General features: G+C 38.4%; 1 protein-coding gene across 1 annotated transcript in view; it reads left to right on the top strand.

Moving 5' to 3' along the window:
* Nucleotides 1-17,272, top strand: part of Cfap47 (cilia and flagella associated protein 47) — a 446,261-nt gene that overhangs the window by 99,084 nt on the left and 329,905 nt on the right. The window contains exon 21 of the mRNA XM_060374666.1: nucleotides 1,080-1,174. Within this exon, the coding sequence (XP_060230649.1) occupies nucleotides 1,080-1,174 (95 nt within the window). The remainder of the gene's footprint in view (nucleotides 1-1,079; nucleotides 1,175-17,272) is intronic.

Here is a 17,272-nt window from a genome sequence, read left to right as displayed (position 1 = left end):
TGTCTTACCAGGCCACAGAAGATGACAATGCAGCCACTCCTGATGGGATCTGATAGACTAGGAACAGAAGACCTCCTCTATCAATGGACTTGGGGAGGGGCATATATGGAGAAGGGGGAGGGAAGTTGGGATTAGGAGGGGAGGAGGGTGGGGTTTATGGGGGGATACAAAGTGAATAAAGTATAATTAATAAAAATTTAAATAAAATTTAGAAAAAAAGAAAGAGGACCCAGGGTAAGATGATCAATCCTTACTTAGAAGGACAAATGGGATGGACATTGGAAGTAGGAAAAACAAGTAACAGAACAGGAGCCTACCACAGAGGGCCTCTGAAAGACTCTACCTAGCAGTGTATCAAAGCAGATGCTGAGACTCATAACCAAACCTACTTCAGAATGTGGGTAATCATATGAAAGAAGGGGAGTTAGTATGACCTGGAGAAGACAGGAGCTCCACAAGGACCAAATATGCCTGGAAACAGGGGACTTTTTTGAGATTGTATCTCCAACCAAGGACCATGTATGGATATAACCTAGAAACCCTGCTCAGATGTAGCCCATGGTAGCATAGTATCCAAGTAGGTACCCTAGTAAGGGGAACAGGGACTATTTCTGACATGAACTCAATGGTTGGCTCTTTGACCTCCCTTCACCCCCGCCCAAAGGGGGAACAGCCTTGCTAGGCCACAGAGGAGGATATCGCAGTCAGTCCTGAAAAAAAACTGATAACCTAGAGTCAGATGGAAGGGGAGGAGGACCTCCCCTATCAGTGGACTTGGAAAGGGGCAGGGAGGAGATGAGGGAGGGAGGGTAGGTTTGGGAGGGAATGAGGAAGTGGGCTACAGCTAGGATACAAAGTGAATAAACTGTAACTAATATTAAAAAAATAAAAATTTAATTAAAATTTAAAATAAAAAGAATCATTGTTCAATTAAAAATTTAATACACCTTTACCCTTAGTTATTTCAATAATTGTATTTTGATTGCTATGGGCATTGTAATCACATCTGCAGGGTTCACATTAAATAATACTGCTATATATATATATGGATAGGTTTATATTTGGTTCTTATTTTATAGGACAGTGCAAAAATCCAGAAGTTCCTCATATATATGCAATAGAAATAGAAGAAAGCACGTCTGTGGAATGTGGCATAACATTTTCTCCTGTAGAGGTAAGTTCAGTTTTCTGTTACTAACATTAAAGAAGTGTGTTGGAATTACAGATTTACTATGTAATAATCTAAAAGACATCTCATTTCTGTGTTGAGTTGGTCTTATTCCATTGAGTGAATATGCCTAGCTATAAGCTTTAACTAAATAATATAATTACTAGGTATATCTAATTCATCTGAAACTATGATTATGTTGTCTTTGCTGTACTTTTTATCAAATTTTAAGTATAGTATGTTGTCAAGGAATGATAGGTTTAAGCTCACCAGAAAGTCATTTATATTCATGATTTGTTGTGCTGTGAAATTATATATGAAGGTGCCTAATGTAGTCATTATCTGAAATTCTCCAAACTATGTTGTGAACAAGAAAAGACATTGTTTCTATGGTATTTAGTTTATGTTTTCCTGTGATGCCCAGTTTTAATTTTAAACTGTTGAAAGTAAAACAATCAATATAAAAGATAAACCCTTTATTGGAATGTGTCCATAAGGAAGTAATATCACTGGCTAATTTTAAGACAAGCTGTAGTATGTCTTTTCTTCAGATTTCTTAAATATGGAGAAAGCTTCTTCTTGACAAGTATAAGATTTATAGATCAAAAGCAAAACAAAACAATGTAGCTAAAATAATTATTTGTACCCAGTACGTAGAAAAAATGATTTACTAAGTTAAATTAATAATAATTATTCCCTCATCCACATTAATATGTTAGCTAGTGTTTTCATTATGCAGATCTTGTTTAAGGAGCCATATTGTTTAGATATAATGGATGCAATATGTCTGTCATGTCTAGAAGACACTATTCAACAGCCATGCTTTTTCTATGATGCATACAATCTTTCTACCCCTCATTTACAATATTCTCTGAGGCTTAGGTATTGTGATGGCATAGTATATGTACCAATTGGGAGTGTGGCCACACAATGTTCACTTATTCACAGTATTTTGGCCAATTGTGTCTTATTGTAGTTGCCTATACCTGGTAAAAAACAAAAAACAACAACAACAAAAAAAAACCTTTGATGAGGAGTGAGGGTTACATTCATTGATGAGTATAAGGATAAGTATTTACATTATAGTTAAACATATTGGTTTAGAAAGATAGCACTTGTAGGTTCACCTCTAGGTTCTATTACCTCTCTGGCCATAAGTACTTGGGTAGATTTACAATACCATGCAGGATTTTTCTCTCATTGAACATAACTTAAGTCTAATTAGACAGCCATTGGTTACCCTTGTAAAAATAGTGCCACTGTTGAATCATTGGAGATATCATACTGGGCCAGTCATTGTGCTTAGCAGGACTATTGCTTTTCTCCCTTATCATCTTTCATAGTACCTTTCACGACTTAGACAACTAGTTCTCAGGGAGGAGATTTTCAGCTTTATTCTGCCAGGTTCTTTTTCTGAAGTGTGTGGTGTCTTAAGTAATAGTATTATCTTCAATTTCTGGTAGGGAAACAAAGGCAATGACAATCATTTAAGCTATTTGGGGAGTTTCTTGGTCATCCACTGACCAAGTACTTGACAAGGGTTTTCCCTTACCTGATATTAAGGTTTCTGTTAGGATATGGTTCTAAGTATATTGACTCCATTTAAACTTTCTCCCTCCTCCCATTTCTCAGTCTCATTTTCTTTAGCTCTCTCCAAATGTGTGTGAGATATATTTTTCACTCATATACGAACATTCATTTGCATATTTATACATATCTATACACATATGTATTTTTAATTAAGCTAATAAAATAATATTTATTTGTGACTTTTTAAAACATCCTTAATTTTATTTAAGAGATATCACTCATGGGGACTAGAGAGACGATATACTCAGTAGTTTAAAATACTTGTTGCTCTTAAGGAAGAACACAGTTCGATGATCAACACCAACATGGTGGCTCAAAAATATTTATTTTTAACTCAAGTTTTAGGGTATCCAACACACTCTGACTTCCATGGATACCAGATTCATGGGGGTACACATACCTACATTCAGGCTACACATTCATACACATAAAATAAAGAAGTATAAAATATTTTTAAAAGGAGGAGATTGCTTATTAAACCTGGAGTTCACCTATTTAGCTAGAATTGCTGGCCACCAAGCTAAAGTGGACCTCTTCTCTGCAATTCCTTATTGATGGGATTACATATATTTACTCCACATCTGCTTTTATGTGGGTGCTGGGGCTCCAAACTTAGGTGGATATGCATATACAATAAAGACTTTACCAACTGAACCATCTTCCCCATATTGTTTAATTGGTTTGTATATTTTTAAGTAAGTCTTCATTTAAATTTATTTTTCTCTTCAATGGACATATTTATAAAATTATTTTACTTAAGTGTACCTGCTGGTTTTGTATCAGGTTGACACAAGCTAATTTTATTTTGGAAGAGTTGAGAAAATGCCCCCATCAACCCGGTGTGTGGGCAAGCCTATAGTGCATTTTCTTGGTTGACAGTTGATGTTGGAGGGCCTAGCTCGCTGCAGGTGATGCCACCCCTGGACAGGATTCCTGGGGTAGATAATAAAGCAAAGAGAGAAATCCAGTGAAAGAAAACTAGTAAATAGTACTCGACCATAGACCCTGTATCAGCTCCTATTTCTAGGTTCCTACCCTGACCGCCCTAAGTGATAGGCTATGATATGGACTTATAAGATTGAACAAACTATTTTCTTCCCAAGTTGTTTTTAGTCACAGTGTTTTATCAAATAATAGAAACCCTAACTCAGACATTAAGGCTCACAGTAAATTAGAAACACATTTAAAAAAATTAGTTTTAATTACACAAAGTTCTTGAGGAAGTATATATGCAACATACTTTTACTCAAAATCATGAACACTATCAACTATAAAAAAATTTACATATGTTTAAGTTTATGTTGCAACTCTGTATGGATACTAGAAATTGATTATAGAATAACGTAAGTAACATATATATATATATATATATATAATTCTGTGTAATTCTTTAATTTGGTAAATATTTTGAATTATTATTTGTTGATTGCCCTTTTTATAAATAAGTTTACACAATATATTGTAGTGTAATTCAGTTCATCTATAAGAATAATATATCTTTAATTAGTTTACTCCTTGATATTTGTTTGCAGTTACTATTGCATAAGTAGACTATTCTGAGAATGAGTATTTTTAAATGGCCATTAAAATAACACATGCTTCTGGTATTTGAGCTTCCCAGTTTTGTTATGAGAACAGATTGTTTACATAAAATTCTGTGGCAGCAGATGGAATTGGCAGGTCAGATACACTTAAATAAAATAAAAATAAAAACCCATTGTTTTTCATAACCAGGGTATTGTGACTCACCAGATCCGGATGGATGCCCATTATATGAGGTTGCTAAGTAGAAACCAGTACTAGATATGTCCTTTATTCCCTTATTTGTTGTCATGATCTTGTGGGCTTTTCTTACCTCCAAGTTTAAAATACATATTTTAGCTTCTCTTCTTTCTACTGTTTATGTCTAGAAACTTATTAAGGGAACAGTGGACATTGGTTTGTGTGTTTGTGTATTATGAGTGTGCAAATATCTTAGTAGCATTTAGTATTGTTAGTTTTGTTTAAGTAATTGTATAGATGAGAAATGGTACCTCCTAAAATTTTCCCTTTTTAATTTGCGTTTATTTATTTATAGTGTGTTGTATCTGTCTGGAGGCTAGAGAACTACTTATAGGGGTCAGTTTTTTCCTTCCACCATGTGGATCCTGGAGATTGAACTAGGGTCATCAGGCTTGGAAACAAATATAATTATGTCATGAACTATCTCAATGTGACACATCCTGCGGTTTAAATAGCCATTTCCTTGATGCTAGATGCAGCACATTTTTGCTTGTGCTAATGTGTTACTGTGTACATATATTCTCTGAACAGTCTTTGCCATACGTTCACCTTTCTTTTCATTATCTAGAATATTTTATAATTATCTTAGAATCTTTTTTTACTTTTTCTTAATTACACTTTATTCACTTTGTATCCCCTCATAAACCCCTCCCCCCTCCCCTCCTAATCGCACCTTCACCTCCACGCATGCCCCTCCCCCAGTCCACTGATAGGGGAGGTCTTCCACTCCTTTCTTCTCATCCTAGTCTATCAGGTCTCCTCAGGACTGGCTGCATTGTCATCTTCTGTGGCCTGGGAAGGCTCCTCCCCTCTCAGGGGAGGTGATCAAAGAGCAGGCCAATCAGTTCATGTCAGAGGCAGTCCCTCTTCCCATTACTATGGAACCCACTTGGACACTGAAATGTCATGGGCTACATATGTGCGGGGGTACTAGGTTATCTCCACTCATGGTACTTGGTTGGAGTAAGAGTCTCTGGAAAAACCCCTGTGCTCATTTTTTTTTGTTGTTGTTGTTCTGTTGCTCTCCCTGTGGAGCTCCTGTCCTTGTGGCTCCTAACTTGTTTCCTATTTTCTTCTTTTTCTGATGTCCATCCTCTTTGCCTTTCGGGATGGGGATTGAGTATTTTAGCCAGGGTCCTCCCTCTTGATTATATTATTTAGGTTTACAGATTATAGTAGGTTTATCCAATATTATATGTCTATATGAGTGAATATATACAGTGTGTGTCTTTCTACTTCTGGGATAGCTCACTCAGGATGATCCTTTCCAGTTTTCACCATTTACCTGCAAATTTCATGATTTCCTTATTTTTCATTGCTGAGTAATATTCCACTGTGTAGATGCACCACAATTTCTGTATCCATTCTTCACCTGAGGAGCATCTGGGTTGTTTCTAGCTTCTGGCTATTACAAACAAAGCTACTACAAACATGGTTGAGCAAATGTCCTTACTGTGTACTTGAGAATCTTTTGGATATATGCCTAGGAGTGGTATAGCTGGATCTTGGGGAATCACTATTCCTAGTTGTCTGAGAAAGCACCAGATTGATTTCCAGAGTGATTGTACAAGTTTACATTCCCACAAGCAGTGGAGGACAGTTCCCTTTTCTCCACACCTCTCCAGCATGTGCTATCACTTGAGGTTTTGATTTTGGCCATTCTGATGAGTGTAAGGTGAAATCTCAGGGTCATTTTGATTTGAATTTCCCTGAGGGCTAATGACGTTCAGCATTTCTTTAAGTGTTTCTATGCCATTCGATATTCCTCTACAGAGAATTCTCTGTTTAGCTCTGTTCCCCTGTTTTTAATTGGATTACTTCATTTGTTGCTTCTTTAGTTCTTTATATATACTGGATATTAGCCCTCTGTCGGATATAGGGTTGGTGAAGATTCTTTTCCAATCTGTAGGCAGTCGTTTTGTTTTGATGATGGTGTCTTTTGCTTTACAGAAGCTTTTCAGTTTCATGAGGTCCCATTTATTGAGTGTTGCTCTTAGAGCCTGTGCTGTTGGTGTTCTATTCAGGAACCTGTCTCCTGTACCAATGAGCTCAAGGTTATTCCCTATTTTTTCTTCTAACCGATTTAGAGTATCTGATTTTATGTTGAGGTCTTTGATCCATTTGGACTTTATTTTTGTGTAGGGTGATAAGTATGAATCTATTTTCATTTTTCTACATGTAGACATCAAGTTAGACCAGCACCATTTGTTGAAGATGCTAACATTTTTCCATTTATGGTTTTGGAATGTTTGTCAAAGATCAGGTGTACATAAGTGTGTGGGTTTATTTCTGGGTCTCCTATTCAGTTCCACTGATCCACCATTCTGTTTCTATGCCAGTACCATACATTTTTTATTACTGTTGTTCTACAGTACAGCTTGAGATCAGGGATGAAGATACCTCCAGAAGATCTTTTATTGTAGAGGATTGTTTTAGCAATTCTGGGTTTCTTATTATTCCAAATTCTTTCAAGGTCTGTAAAGAACTGTGTTGGTAATTTGATAGGAAATGCATTGAATCTGTAGATTGCTTTTGGTAAGATGGCTATTTTTAATATATTAATCCTGCCAAGCCATGAGCATGGAAGATCTTTCCATCTTCTGATATCTTCTTCTAATTTTTTCTTCAGAGACTTGAAATTTTTTTCATACAAGTCTTTGACTTGCTTGGATAGGGTTACACCAAGGTACTTATGTCTTCTGTGGCTATTGTGAAGGGTGTTGTTTCCCTAATTTCTTTCTCAGCCCTTTTGTCTTTTGTATACAGGAGGGCTACTGATTTTTTTTTTAGTTAATTTTGTATCTGATCACTTTGCTGAGGGTGTTTATTAGTTGTAAGAGTTCCCTGGTAGAATTTTTGGGGTCACCCACGTATACTATCATATCATCTGCAAATAGTGATATTTGACTTCTTCCTTACCAAGTTGTATTCACTTGATCTTCATTTGTGTTATTGCTCTAGTCAGGACTTCCAGAATTATGTTGAAGAGATATGGAGAGAGTGGGCAGCCTTGCCTTGTTCCTGATTTCAAGGAGATTGTTTAATTTTCTCTCAGTTTAGTTTGATGTAGGCTATAGGCTTGCTGTATATTGCCTTTACTATGTTTTGTGCTTGTATCCCTGATCTCTCCAATACTTTAAACATGAATGGATGTTGGATTTTGTCAAATGCTTTTTTAAGCATCTAATGAGATTATTATGTTTTTTTTTCTTTTAGTTTGTTTATATGGTGCATCTCATTGATGGATTTCTGTATATTGAACCACCCCTGCATGACTGGGATGAAGCCTACTTGGTCATAGTGGATGATATCTTTCATGTGTTCTTGTATTCAGTTTGCAAGTAGTTTTGTTTAGTATTTTTGCATAAATGTTCATAAGGGAGATTGGCCTGAAATTCTCTTTCTTTGTTGGATCTTTGTGAGCTTTAGGTGACTGTGGCTTCACAGAATGAGTTTGGTAGTGTTCCTTATGTTTCTATTTTGTGGGATAGTTTGAAAAGAATTGGAGTTAGCTCTTCTTTGAAGGTCTGGTAGAATTCTGTGCTGAAACCCTTTGGCCCTGGGCATTTTTGGATGAGAGACTTTTGATGACCTCTTCTATTTCCTTAGGGAATATAGGACTATTTAATTGATTTACCTGGTCTTGATTCAGCTTTGGTAAGTGGAATTGATCAAGAAAACTGTCAATTTTATTTATATTTTCAAATGTTGTGGCATATACTCTTTTGAAGTAAGTTCTAATGATTGTTTGGATTGCCTCACTGTCTATAGTTATGTCCCTGTTTTCATTTCTGATTTTCTTCATTTGGATGGTGTCTCTCTGCCTTTTAGTTAGCTTGGATGAGGGTTTGTTTATCTTGTTGATTTTCTCAAAGAACCAGCTCTTGGTTTCATTGATATTTTCAATTGTTTTATTGGTTTCTAATTGATTGATTTCAGCCCTGAGTTTGATTATTTCCAGCCATCTACTCCTTTTTGTTGTGTCTACTTCTTTTTTTTCCTAGGGTTTTTAGGTGAGCCATTAAGTTGCTTGAATGAGATTTCTCAAATTTCTTCTTGAAGGCATTTTGTTAGTGCTATGAACTTTGCTTTAGCACTGCTTTCATTGTACTTGTAAGTTTGGTTATGTTCTGCCTTTATTTTCGTTGAATTCTAGGAAAACTTTAATTTCTTTCTCTTTTCTTCCCTAACCCAGCTGTCATTTAGTAGCAAGTTGTTCAGTTTCTATTTGTGTGTAGGCATTTTGCTATTTCTGTTGTTGTTGAGGTCCACTTTTATTCTGTGGTGATCAGATAAGATACTAGGGATTATTTCAATCTTCTCGTATCTGTTTAGGCTTGCTTTGTGACCAACCATATGGTCTATTTTGGAGAAGATTCCATAAGGTGCTGAGAAGAAGGTAAATTCTTTTCTGTTTGGGTGTAAGGTTCTGTAAATGTCTATTAGGTCCATTTGATTCATGACCTCTTTTAAATAAATTGTTTCTTTGTTTAATTTCTGTTTTTTTTTTTTTTTTTTCTTGACCTGTCTTTTGCTGAGAGTGAATTGTTGATGTCTCCTACTAGTAATGTGTGTGGATCTATGTGTGGTTTAAGTTTTGTCAATGTTTCTTTTACAAATGTGGGTGCCCTTGTATTTGGGGCATAGATGTTCAGGATTGTGATGTCTTCCTCTTAGAATTTTCCCTTGATGAGTATAAAGTGTCCTTCCCCATCTCTTTTGATTAATTTTGGTTGAAAGTCTATTTTTTTTTTCAGATATAGAATGGCTACTCTTGCTTGCTTCTTTGGTCCATTTGCTTGGAAAGCTGTCTTTTTTTTTTTTTTTTTTATCAGTTACATTTTATTAACTCTGTATCCCAGCCGTGTCCCGATCCCTCATTCCCTCCCAGTCCCTCCCTCCCTCCCTCCCTCCCTCATCTCCACCGTGCCCCTTTCCAAGTCCACTGATGGGGGGGGACCTCCTCCCCATTCATCTGATCCTGTTTTATCAGGTATCTTCAGGACTGGCTGCAAAGCCCTCCTCTGTGGCCTAACAGGACTGCTCCTCCCTTCGGGGGTGGAGAGACCAAAGAGCCAGTCATCGAGTTCCTGTTAGAAATAGTCCCTGTTCCCCTCACTTTGGGAAACCAATTGGTTACTGAGCTACCACAGGCTACATCTGAGTGGAGGTTCTAGGTTATGTCCATACATGGTCCTTGGTTGAATGTCAGTCTCAGAAAAGACCCTGTGCCCAGATATATTTGGTCCTTGTGGAGCTCCTATCCTTTCCCCATCAGACTAACTCCCCTTCTTTCTTATGATTCCCTGTACTCTGCCAAAGGTTTGGTCATGAGTCTTTGCTTTGAAAACACTGCTAGTTAGAGTCTTTCAGATGCGCTCAGTAGACTCCTGTCATACGTTCAATGCACATCCCATCTGTCTTTCTAAATGAGGATTGATCATCTTACCCCATGTCCGCTCAATTGATTATCTTTTTTAGGTGTATAGATTTCATTATGTTTATCATATCTTATAGGTCTATATAAGTGAGTATATCCCATGTTTGTCTTTCTCCTTCTGGGATATTTCACTCAGAATGATCTTTTCTAGATCCCACCATTTGCCTGCAAATTTCATGATTTCCTCCTTTTTAATTGCTGAGTAGTATTCCATTCTGTACCCATTCCACCGTTGATGGACATCTGGGTTGTTTCCAGGTTCTGGCTATTACAAATAGAGCTGCTATAAACATGGTTGAGCAAGTGTCCTTTTTGTGTACTTGAACAAACTTTGGGTATATACCTAGCAGTGGTATAGCTGGGTCTGTAGGAAGCACTATTCCTATTTGTCTTCGAAAGCGCCAGATAGCTTTCCAGAGTGGTTGTACCAGTTTACATTCCCACCAGCAGTGGAGCAGGGTTCCCCTTTCTCCACAACCTCTCCAGCATGTGTTATCGCTTGAGTTTTTCATCTTGGCCATTCTGATGGGTGTAAGGTGATATCTCAGGGTCGTTTTGATTTGCATTTCCCTGATGGCTAATGAGGATGAGCATTTCTTTAAGTGTTTTTCTGCCATTCGATATTCCTCTGTCAAGAATTCTCTGTTTAGCTCTGTTCCCCATTTTTTAATTGGATTACTTGGTTTGCTGCTTTTCAGCTTCTTTAGTTCTTTGTATATACTGGATATTAGTCCTCTGTCAGATAAAGGGTTAGTGAAGATTCTTTCCCAATCTGTAGGCAGTCGTTTTGTTTTGATGACGGTATCCTTTGCTTTACAGAAACTTTTCAGTTTCATGAGGTCCCATTTATTGATTGTTGCTCTTAGAGCCTGTGCTGTTGGTGTTCTATTCAGGAAGTTGTCTCCTGTGCCAATGAGTTCTAGGCTGTTCCCCACTTTTTTTTCCAATTGATTTAGGGTATCTGGTTTTATGTTGAGGTCCTTGATCCACTTTGACTTTAGTTTTGTGCAGGGTGATAAATATGGATCTATTTTCATTTTTCTGCATGTAGACATCCAGTTGGTCCAGCACCATTTGTTGAAGATGCTGTCTTTTTTCCATTGAATGGAATTGGCTTCTTTGTCGAATATCGAGTATTCATAGGTGTGTGGATTTATTTCTGGGTCTTCTATGCGGTTCCATTGATCCTCCTTTCTGTTTCTATGCCAGTACCATGCAGTTTTTATTACTGTTGCCCTGTAGTACAGCTTGAGATCAGGAATGGAGATACCTCCAGATGATCTGTTGTTGTACAGGATCGTTTTGGAGATTCTCGGTTTTTTGTTTCTCCATATGAAGCTGAGAATCTTTTTTTCAAGGTCTGTAAAGAATTGAGATGGTATTTTGATGGGAATTGCATTGAATCTGTAGATTGCTTTTGGCAGTATGGCCATTTTCACAATGTTAATCCTACCAATCCATGAGCACGGGAGATCTTTCCATCTTCTGATATCTTCTTCAATTTCTTTCTTCAGAGACTTGAAGTTTTTCTCAAACAGGTCTTTCACTTGCTTGGTTAGGGTCACACCAAGGTACTTTATGTTATTAGTGGCTATTGTGAAGGGTGTTGTTTCCCTAATTTCTTTCTCAGCCTTTTTGTCTTTGGTATATAGGAGGGCTTCTGATTTTTTTGAGTTGATTTTGTATCCTGCCACTTTGCTGAAGGTGTTTATCAGCTGAAGGAGTTCTCTGGTTGAATTTTTGGGGTCGCTCATGTATACTATCATATCATCTGCAAATAGTGACACTTTGACCTCTTCCTTTCCGATTTGTATCCCCTTGATCTCCTTTAGTTGTCTTATTGCTCTGGCTAGGACTTCAAGTACTATGTTGAAGAGATATGGGGACAATGGACAGCCTTGTCTTGTCCCTGATTTCAGTGGGATTGATTTAAGTTTCTCTCCATTGAGTTTGATGTTAGCTATAGGCTTGCTATATATTGCCTTTACTATGTTTAGGTATGTGCCTTGTATCCCTGATCTCTCCAAGACTTTAAACATGAATGGGTGTTGGACTTTGTCAAATGCTTTTTTGGCGTCTAAGGAGATGATCATGTGGTTTTTCTCCTTCAGTTTGTTTATGTAGTGGATTACATTGATGGATTTCCGTATGTTAAACCACCCTTGCATGCCTGGGATGAAGCCTACTTGGTCATGGTGGATGATATCTTTGATGTGTTCTTGGATTCGGTTTGCAAGTATTTTATTGAGTATTTTTGCGTCAATGTTCATAAGAGAGATAGGCCTAAAGTCTAAAGTTCTCTTTTTTTGTTGGGTCTTTGTGTGGTTTAGGTATTAAGGTGACTGTGGCTTCATAGAATGAGTTTGGTAGTGTTCCTTCTGTTTCTATTTTGTGGAATAGCTTGAGGAGAATTGGAGTTAGCACTTCTTTGAAGGTCTTGTAGAATTCTGCGCTGAAGCCATCTGGTCCAGGGCTTTTTTTGGAGGGGAGACTGTTAATGACTGCTTCGATTTCCTTGGGAGATATAGGGCTATTCAGTCTTTCTACCTGATCTTGACTTAGTTTTGGTAGATGGAATCTTTCAAGAAAATTATCCATTTCATTTCGATTCTCAAATTTTGTGGCATATAGGCTTTTGTAGTATGACCTAATAATTGTTTGGATTTCCTCAATGTCTGTGGTTATGTCCCCATTTTCATTTCTGATTTTGCTGATCTGGATAGTTTCTCTCTGCTTTTTAGTTAGTTTGGCTAAGGGTTTGTCTATCTTGTTGATTTTCTCAAAGAACCAGCTTTTTGTTTCATTGATTCTTTGGATAGTTTTATTTGTTTCTAGTTGATTGATTTCAGCCCTTAGTTTGATTATTTCCAGCCGTCTGCTCCTTTTGGGTGTATCTGCTTCTTTTTGTTCTAGGGTTTTCAGTTGGGCCATTAAGTTGTTTGTATGTGATGTTACGAATTTCTTCTTGCAGGCACTTAGTGCTATAAATTTTCCTCTGAGCACTGCTTTCAGTGTGTCCCATAAATTTGGGTATGTTGTGCCTTCCTTTTCATTGAATTCTAGGAAGTCTTTAATTTCTTTCTTTATTTCTTCCTTAACCCAGCTGTCATTGAGTAGTAAGTTGTTTAGTTTCCATGTGCATGTCGGCTTTTTGTTGTTTCTGTTGTTGTTGAGGTCGAGCTTTAGTCCATGGTGGTCAGATAGTATATAAGGGATTATTTCAATCCTTTTGTATCTGTTGAGGCTTGCTTTGTGGCCCACTATATGGTCTATTTTGGAAAAGGTTCCATGGGGTGCTGAAAAGAAGGTGTACTCTTTTGAGTTTGGGTGAAATGATCTGTAGACGTCTATTAGGTCCATTTGATTTAGGGATTCTGTGAGTGCTTTTATTTCCCTATTTGGTGTCTGTCTAGTTGATCTGTCCCTTGGTGAGAGTGGAGTGTTGAAGTCTCCCACTATTAAGGTATTAGGATCAATGTATGATTTAAGCTTTAATAATGTTTCATTTACGAATGTCGGTGCTCTTGTATTTGGGGCATAGATATTCAAGATTGTGATGTCCTCTTGGTGGATTTTTCCTTTGATGAGAATATAGTGGCCCTCCTTATCTTTTTTGATTAACTTGGGTTGAAAGTCTATTTTATTAGATATTAGGATGGCTACTCCAGCTTGTTTTCTGGAACCGTTTGCTTGAAAAACATTTTTCCAGCCCTTTACTCTGAGGTACTGTTTGTCTTTGTTGCATAGGTGTGTTTCTTGGATGCAACAGAATGTTCGATCCTGTTTCCTTAACCATTCTGTTAGCCTGTGTCTTTTTATTGGTGAGTTGAGTCCATTGATATTGATAGATAATAGTGACCAATGCATGTTAGTTCCTTTTGTAATGGAGTCGATGATCTAACCCTGATTCATTGCTTGTTTTCTTTTCATTTTTGTTGGGACATTATCTGTATGCCCTGTTTCCTCCCTTCGGGGGTGGGGAGACCAAAGAGCCAGTCATTGAGTTCCTGTTAGAAATAGTCCCTGTTCCCCTCACTTTGGGAAACCAATTGGTTACTGAGCTACCACAGGCTACATCTGAGTGGAAGTTCTAGGTTATATCCATACATGGTCCTTGGTTGAATGTCAGTCTCAGAAAAGACCCTGTGCCCAGATATATTTGGTCCTTGTGGAGCTCCTATCCTTTCCCCATCAGACTAACTCCCCTTCTTTCTTATGATTCCCTGTACTCTGCCAAAGGTTTGGTCATGAGTCTTTGCTTTGAAAACACTGCTAGCTGTCTTCCAACCATTTACTCTCAGGTAATGTCTATCTTTGTGACTTAGGTGAGTTTCTTGTATGCAACAGATTGTTGGGTCTTGTTTACACATCCATTCTGTTAATCCGTGTCTTTTTATTGGAGAATTGAGTCCATTGATGTTGAGAGAGATTAATGACCAGTGGTTGTTAGATCCTTTGATTTTATTGTTGGCTGTGGTAGTAGGTTTGTGTGCTTGGTTGCTTTTTGTTTTACTGCAGTGAGGATAATTATTTCCTGTGGTTTCTTGAAAGTAGCTAGTTTCCTTGGGTTGTATTTTTCCTTCTAGTATCTTCTGTAATGCTGGACTTGTGTGTAGTTCTTATTGAAATTTTTTTTTTTTTTGTCATTGAATACCTTGTTTTCTCTGTCCTTGAGGACTGAAAGTTTTGCTGGGTATAGTAGCCTGGGCTGACATCTGTGTTCTCTTAGGGCCTGCAGTATATCCTTCCAGCCCCTTCTGCCTTTCATAGTCTCTGTTGAGATGTCAGGTGTGATTCTGATGGGTTTGCCATTATATGTTACTTGGCCCTTTGCCCTTGCAGCTTTTAGTATTTTTTCTTTGTTTTATATACTTACAGTTTTGATTATTATGTGGTGGGAGGATTTTCTCTTCTGGTCTAATTTATTAGGTGTTCTGTAGGTCTCTTGTATTCTTATTGGCTTCTCCTTTAAGTTGGGGAAATTTTCCTCAATGATTTTGTTGAAAATACTTTCTGTGCCTTGGAAGAGGGAATCTTCTTTTTTCCTCTATTCCTATTATTTTTAGGTTTTGTCTTTTTATGTTGTCTTGAATTTCTTGGAGGTTCTGTGTCAGGAATTTTTTAGATTAACATTTTCTTTGATGGATACATTGATTTCTTCCATTGTATCTTCCACACCTGAGATTCTTCCATCTCTTGTAGTGTATTGGTTATGCTAACCTCTGTAGTTTCTGTTTTCTTCCCTAAGTTCTTTCTCTCCACAATTTTCTCCATTTGTGTTTTCTTTAATTTTTCCAATTTTATCTTCAGATCTTGAGCCGTTATGTTGATTTCCTTCACCTGTCTAACTGTATTTTCCTGTTTTTCCTTCAATTCCTTCAGCTGTTTGTTTGAACAATCTTCTGTTTCTTTTATTTCTTTCAGTGATTTCAGTATTTCTTCTCTAAAGGCCACAAACTGTTTGGCTGAAACTTCCTGTATTTCCTTATGGATGGCCATAATCTGTTTGGCTGCAACTTCCTGTATTTCTTTACGGATGGCTATAATCTGTTTTGTTTGTCTTTATCGTCCTCTATTTCTTTATGGATAACATAATCTGTTTGACTTTATCTTCCTCCAGTTCTTTACACATTTTATTTGTTTCCTCTATTATTCTCTTCATAAGCATAAATGTTAGGTCATCTTTTTGAATTTCAATTATGCTGGGATGTTCAGGGCTGCTTGTCTCTGGATAACTGTTGGAGATGCCACATTGCTATGTCTTTTGTTGGTTGAGCTTTTATGCTGGCCTCTACCCATTGGACTATCTTAGGTGTTGGGTGTTAGTTTCTGGTGGTTCCTGGAATCCTGTGGTGGAGAGAATCCCCTTGGCAGGAAAATGGTTTTTCCTGAAGGAAGCCTTCTCTACTTCATAGGTATGGTCACTGGATGGCCAGTGTTTTTCATGAATCGCCACAGCTCACCTCAGGCATACAGACCTGAGTGGTAACTGTGGTCCTTGTTAGTCAAGAGTGCTCTCCTCTCACTCAGAGAAGTTCTGGAGACAGCTGCCCTGCTTCTGGGTTTCTTGCTGAAAATTTAATGAGCTGCTGCTGTAACCTGGGTGCTCTGTTGTTTGGCCAGTTTTGTTAGGGATAACTGGTTGCCCCTTGGAGCAGTATCTGGGGGTTGATCTCAGTGATCCCAGGCTTCTGTAGGTCTGAGGTTGGAGCTCTGAGCCCCAATGCCCAAGCATTCATAAGTGGCATGTGAGTACTGCTCTCATTGGAGCAGCAGGAGGCTATTTGGTGCACAGCAGGTTTCTGGGCTGGCGCATGAGCCAGGCTGCGGGACCTTTTCCAGGGAAATACTAAGTGACCCAAGTCCATCCCCATTTCGCTTCCTTTTCTGTGGGGTTTTCTTCCAAAAGGGACTCCCAGTCTCTGGTTCCCTGGGGCACACAGTTCTGTCTGTGAGGGAGAGTTGGGTGCACAGCAAATCTCTGTGCTTGCAGCTGGAGTAGAGTTCAGTTCTGGCTGTGCCCTGCCATTCTGTGGGACCTTTTCCTGGGCAAGACTAGGTGACCTGAGGTCAGTCCCATTTCCTTCCTTCCCTGTGGGATTTTCTTGTGACTGGGACTCCCAGTCTCTGGTGTTTTTGTGCCCACTGTTCAGCCTTGGAAGGTGATCAGGACATGCAGGCGTGTTGCTCTGGTTTGGCGACCCAGGATCTCTTCCAGGTTCTGGCTGGGTGAACTGAGAGTGGATGTTCCTGATTCCCACACCGTGGAGTTTCCTCTCACCTGGGAAATACGATCACTGTTGTTTTAGAGCCCAGAGTTCAGTCTTTTGCTCGCTGTACAGAAAATGTTGTCCTGCTCCTCAGACACAGTATCCTCCTGGTGCCGCCATCTTGTCCCCCCCCTTCTAGAATCTTCTTTAAATTTTTATTAATTACACTTTGTTCACTTTGTATCCCCCATAAGCCCCTCCCTCCTCCCCTCCTATCCCATGCTCCCACCCCCTTCTTCACACATGCTCCTCCCCAAGTCCACTGATAGGGGAGGTCCTCCTCTCCTTCTTTCTGATCTTAGTCTATCATATTTCATTAGGAGTGGCTACATTGTCATCTTCTGTGTCCTGGTAAGGCTGCTCCCCCCTCAGGGGGAGGTGATCAAAGAGCAGGCCAATCAGATTATGTCAGAGGCAGTCCCTCTTCTCATTACTATGTAACCCACTTGGACACTAAACTATCATGGTCTACATCTGTGCAGGGGTTCTAGGTTATCTCTACACATGGTACTTGGTTGGAGT

Source organism: Meriones unguiculatus, chromosome X, assembly GCF_030254825.1.
Source record: "Meriones unguiculatus strain TT.TT164.6M chromosome X, Bangor_MerUng_6.1, whole genome shotgun sequence".
In the NCBI taxonomy this organism is placed as follows: Eukaryota; Metazoa; Chordata; class Mammalia; order Rodentia; family Muridae; genus Meriones; species Meriones unguiculatus.
The sequence above is the reverse complement of the archived record's forward strand: the minus strand, read 5'-3'. Positions and strand labels throughout refer to the sequence as shown.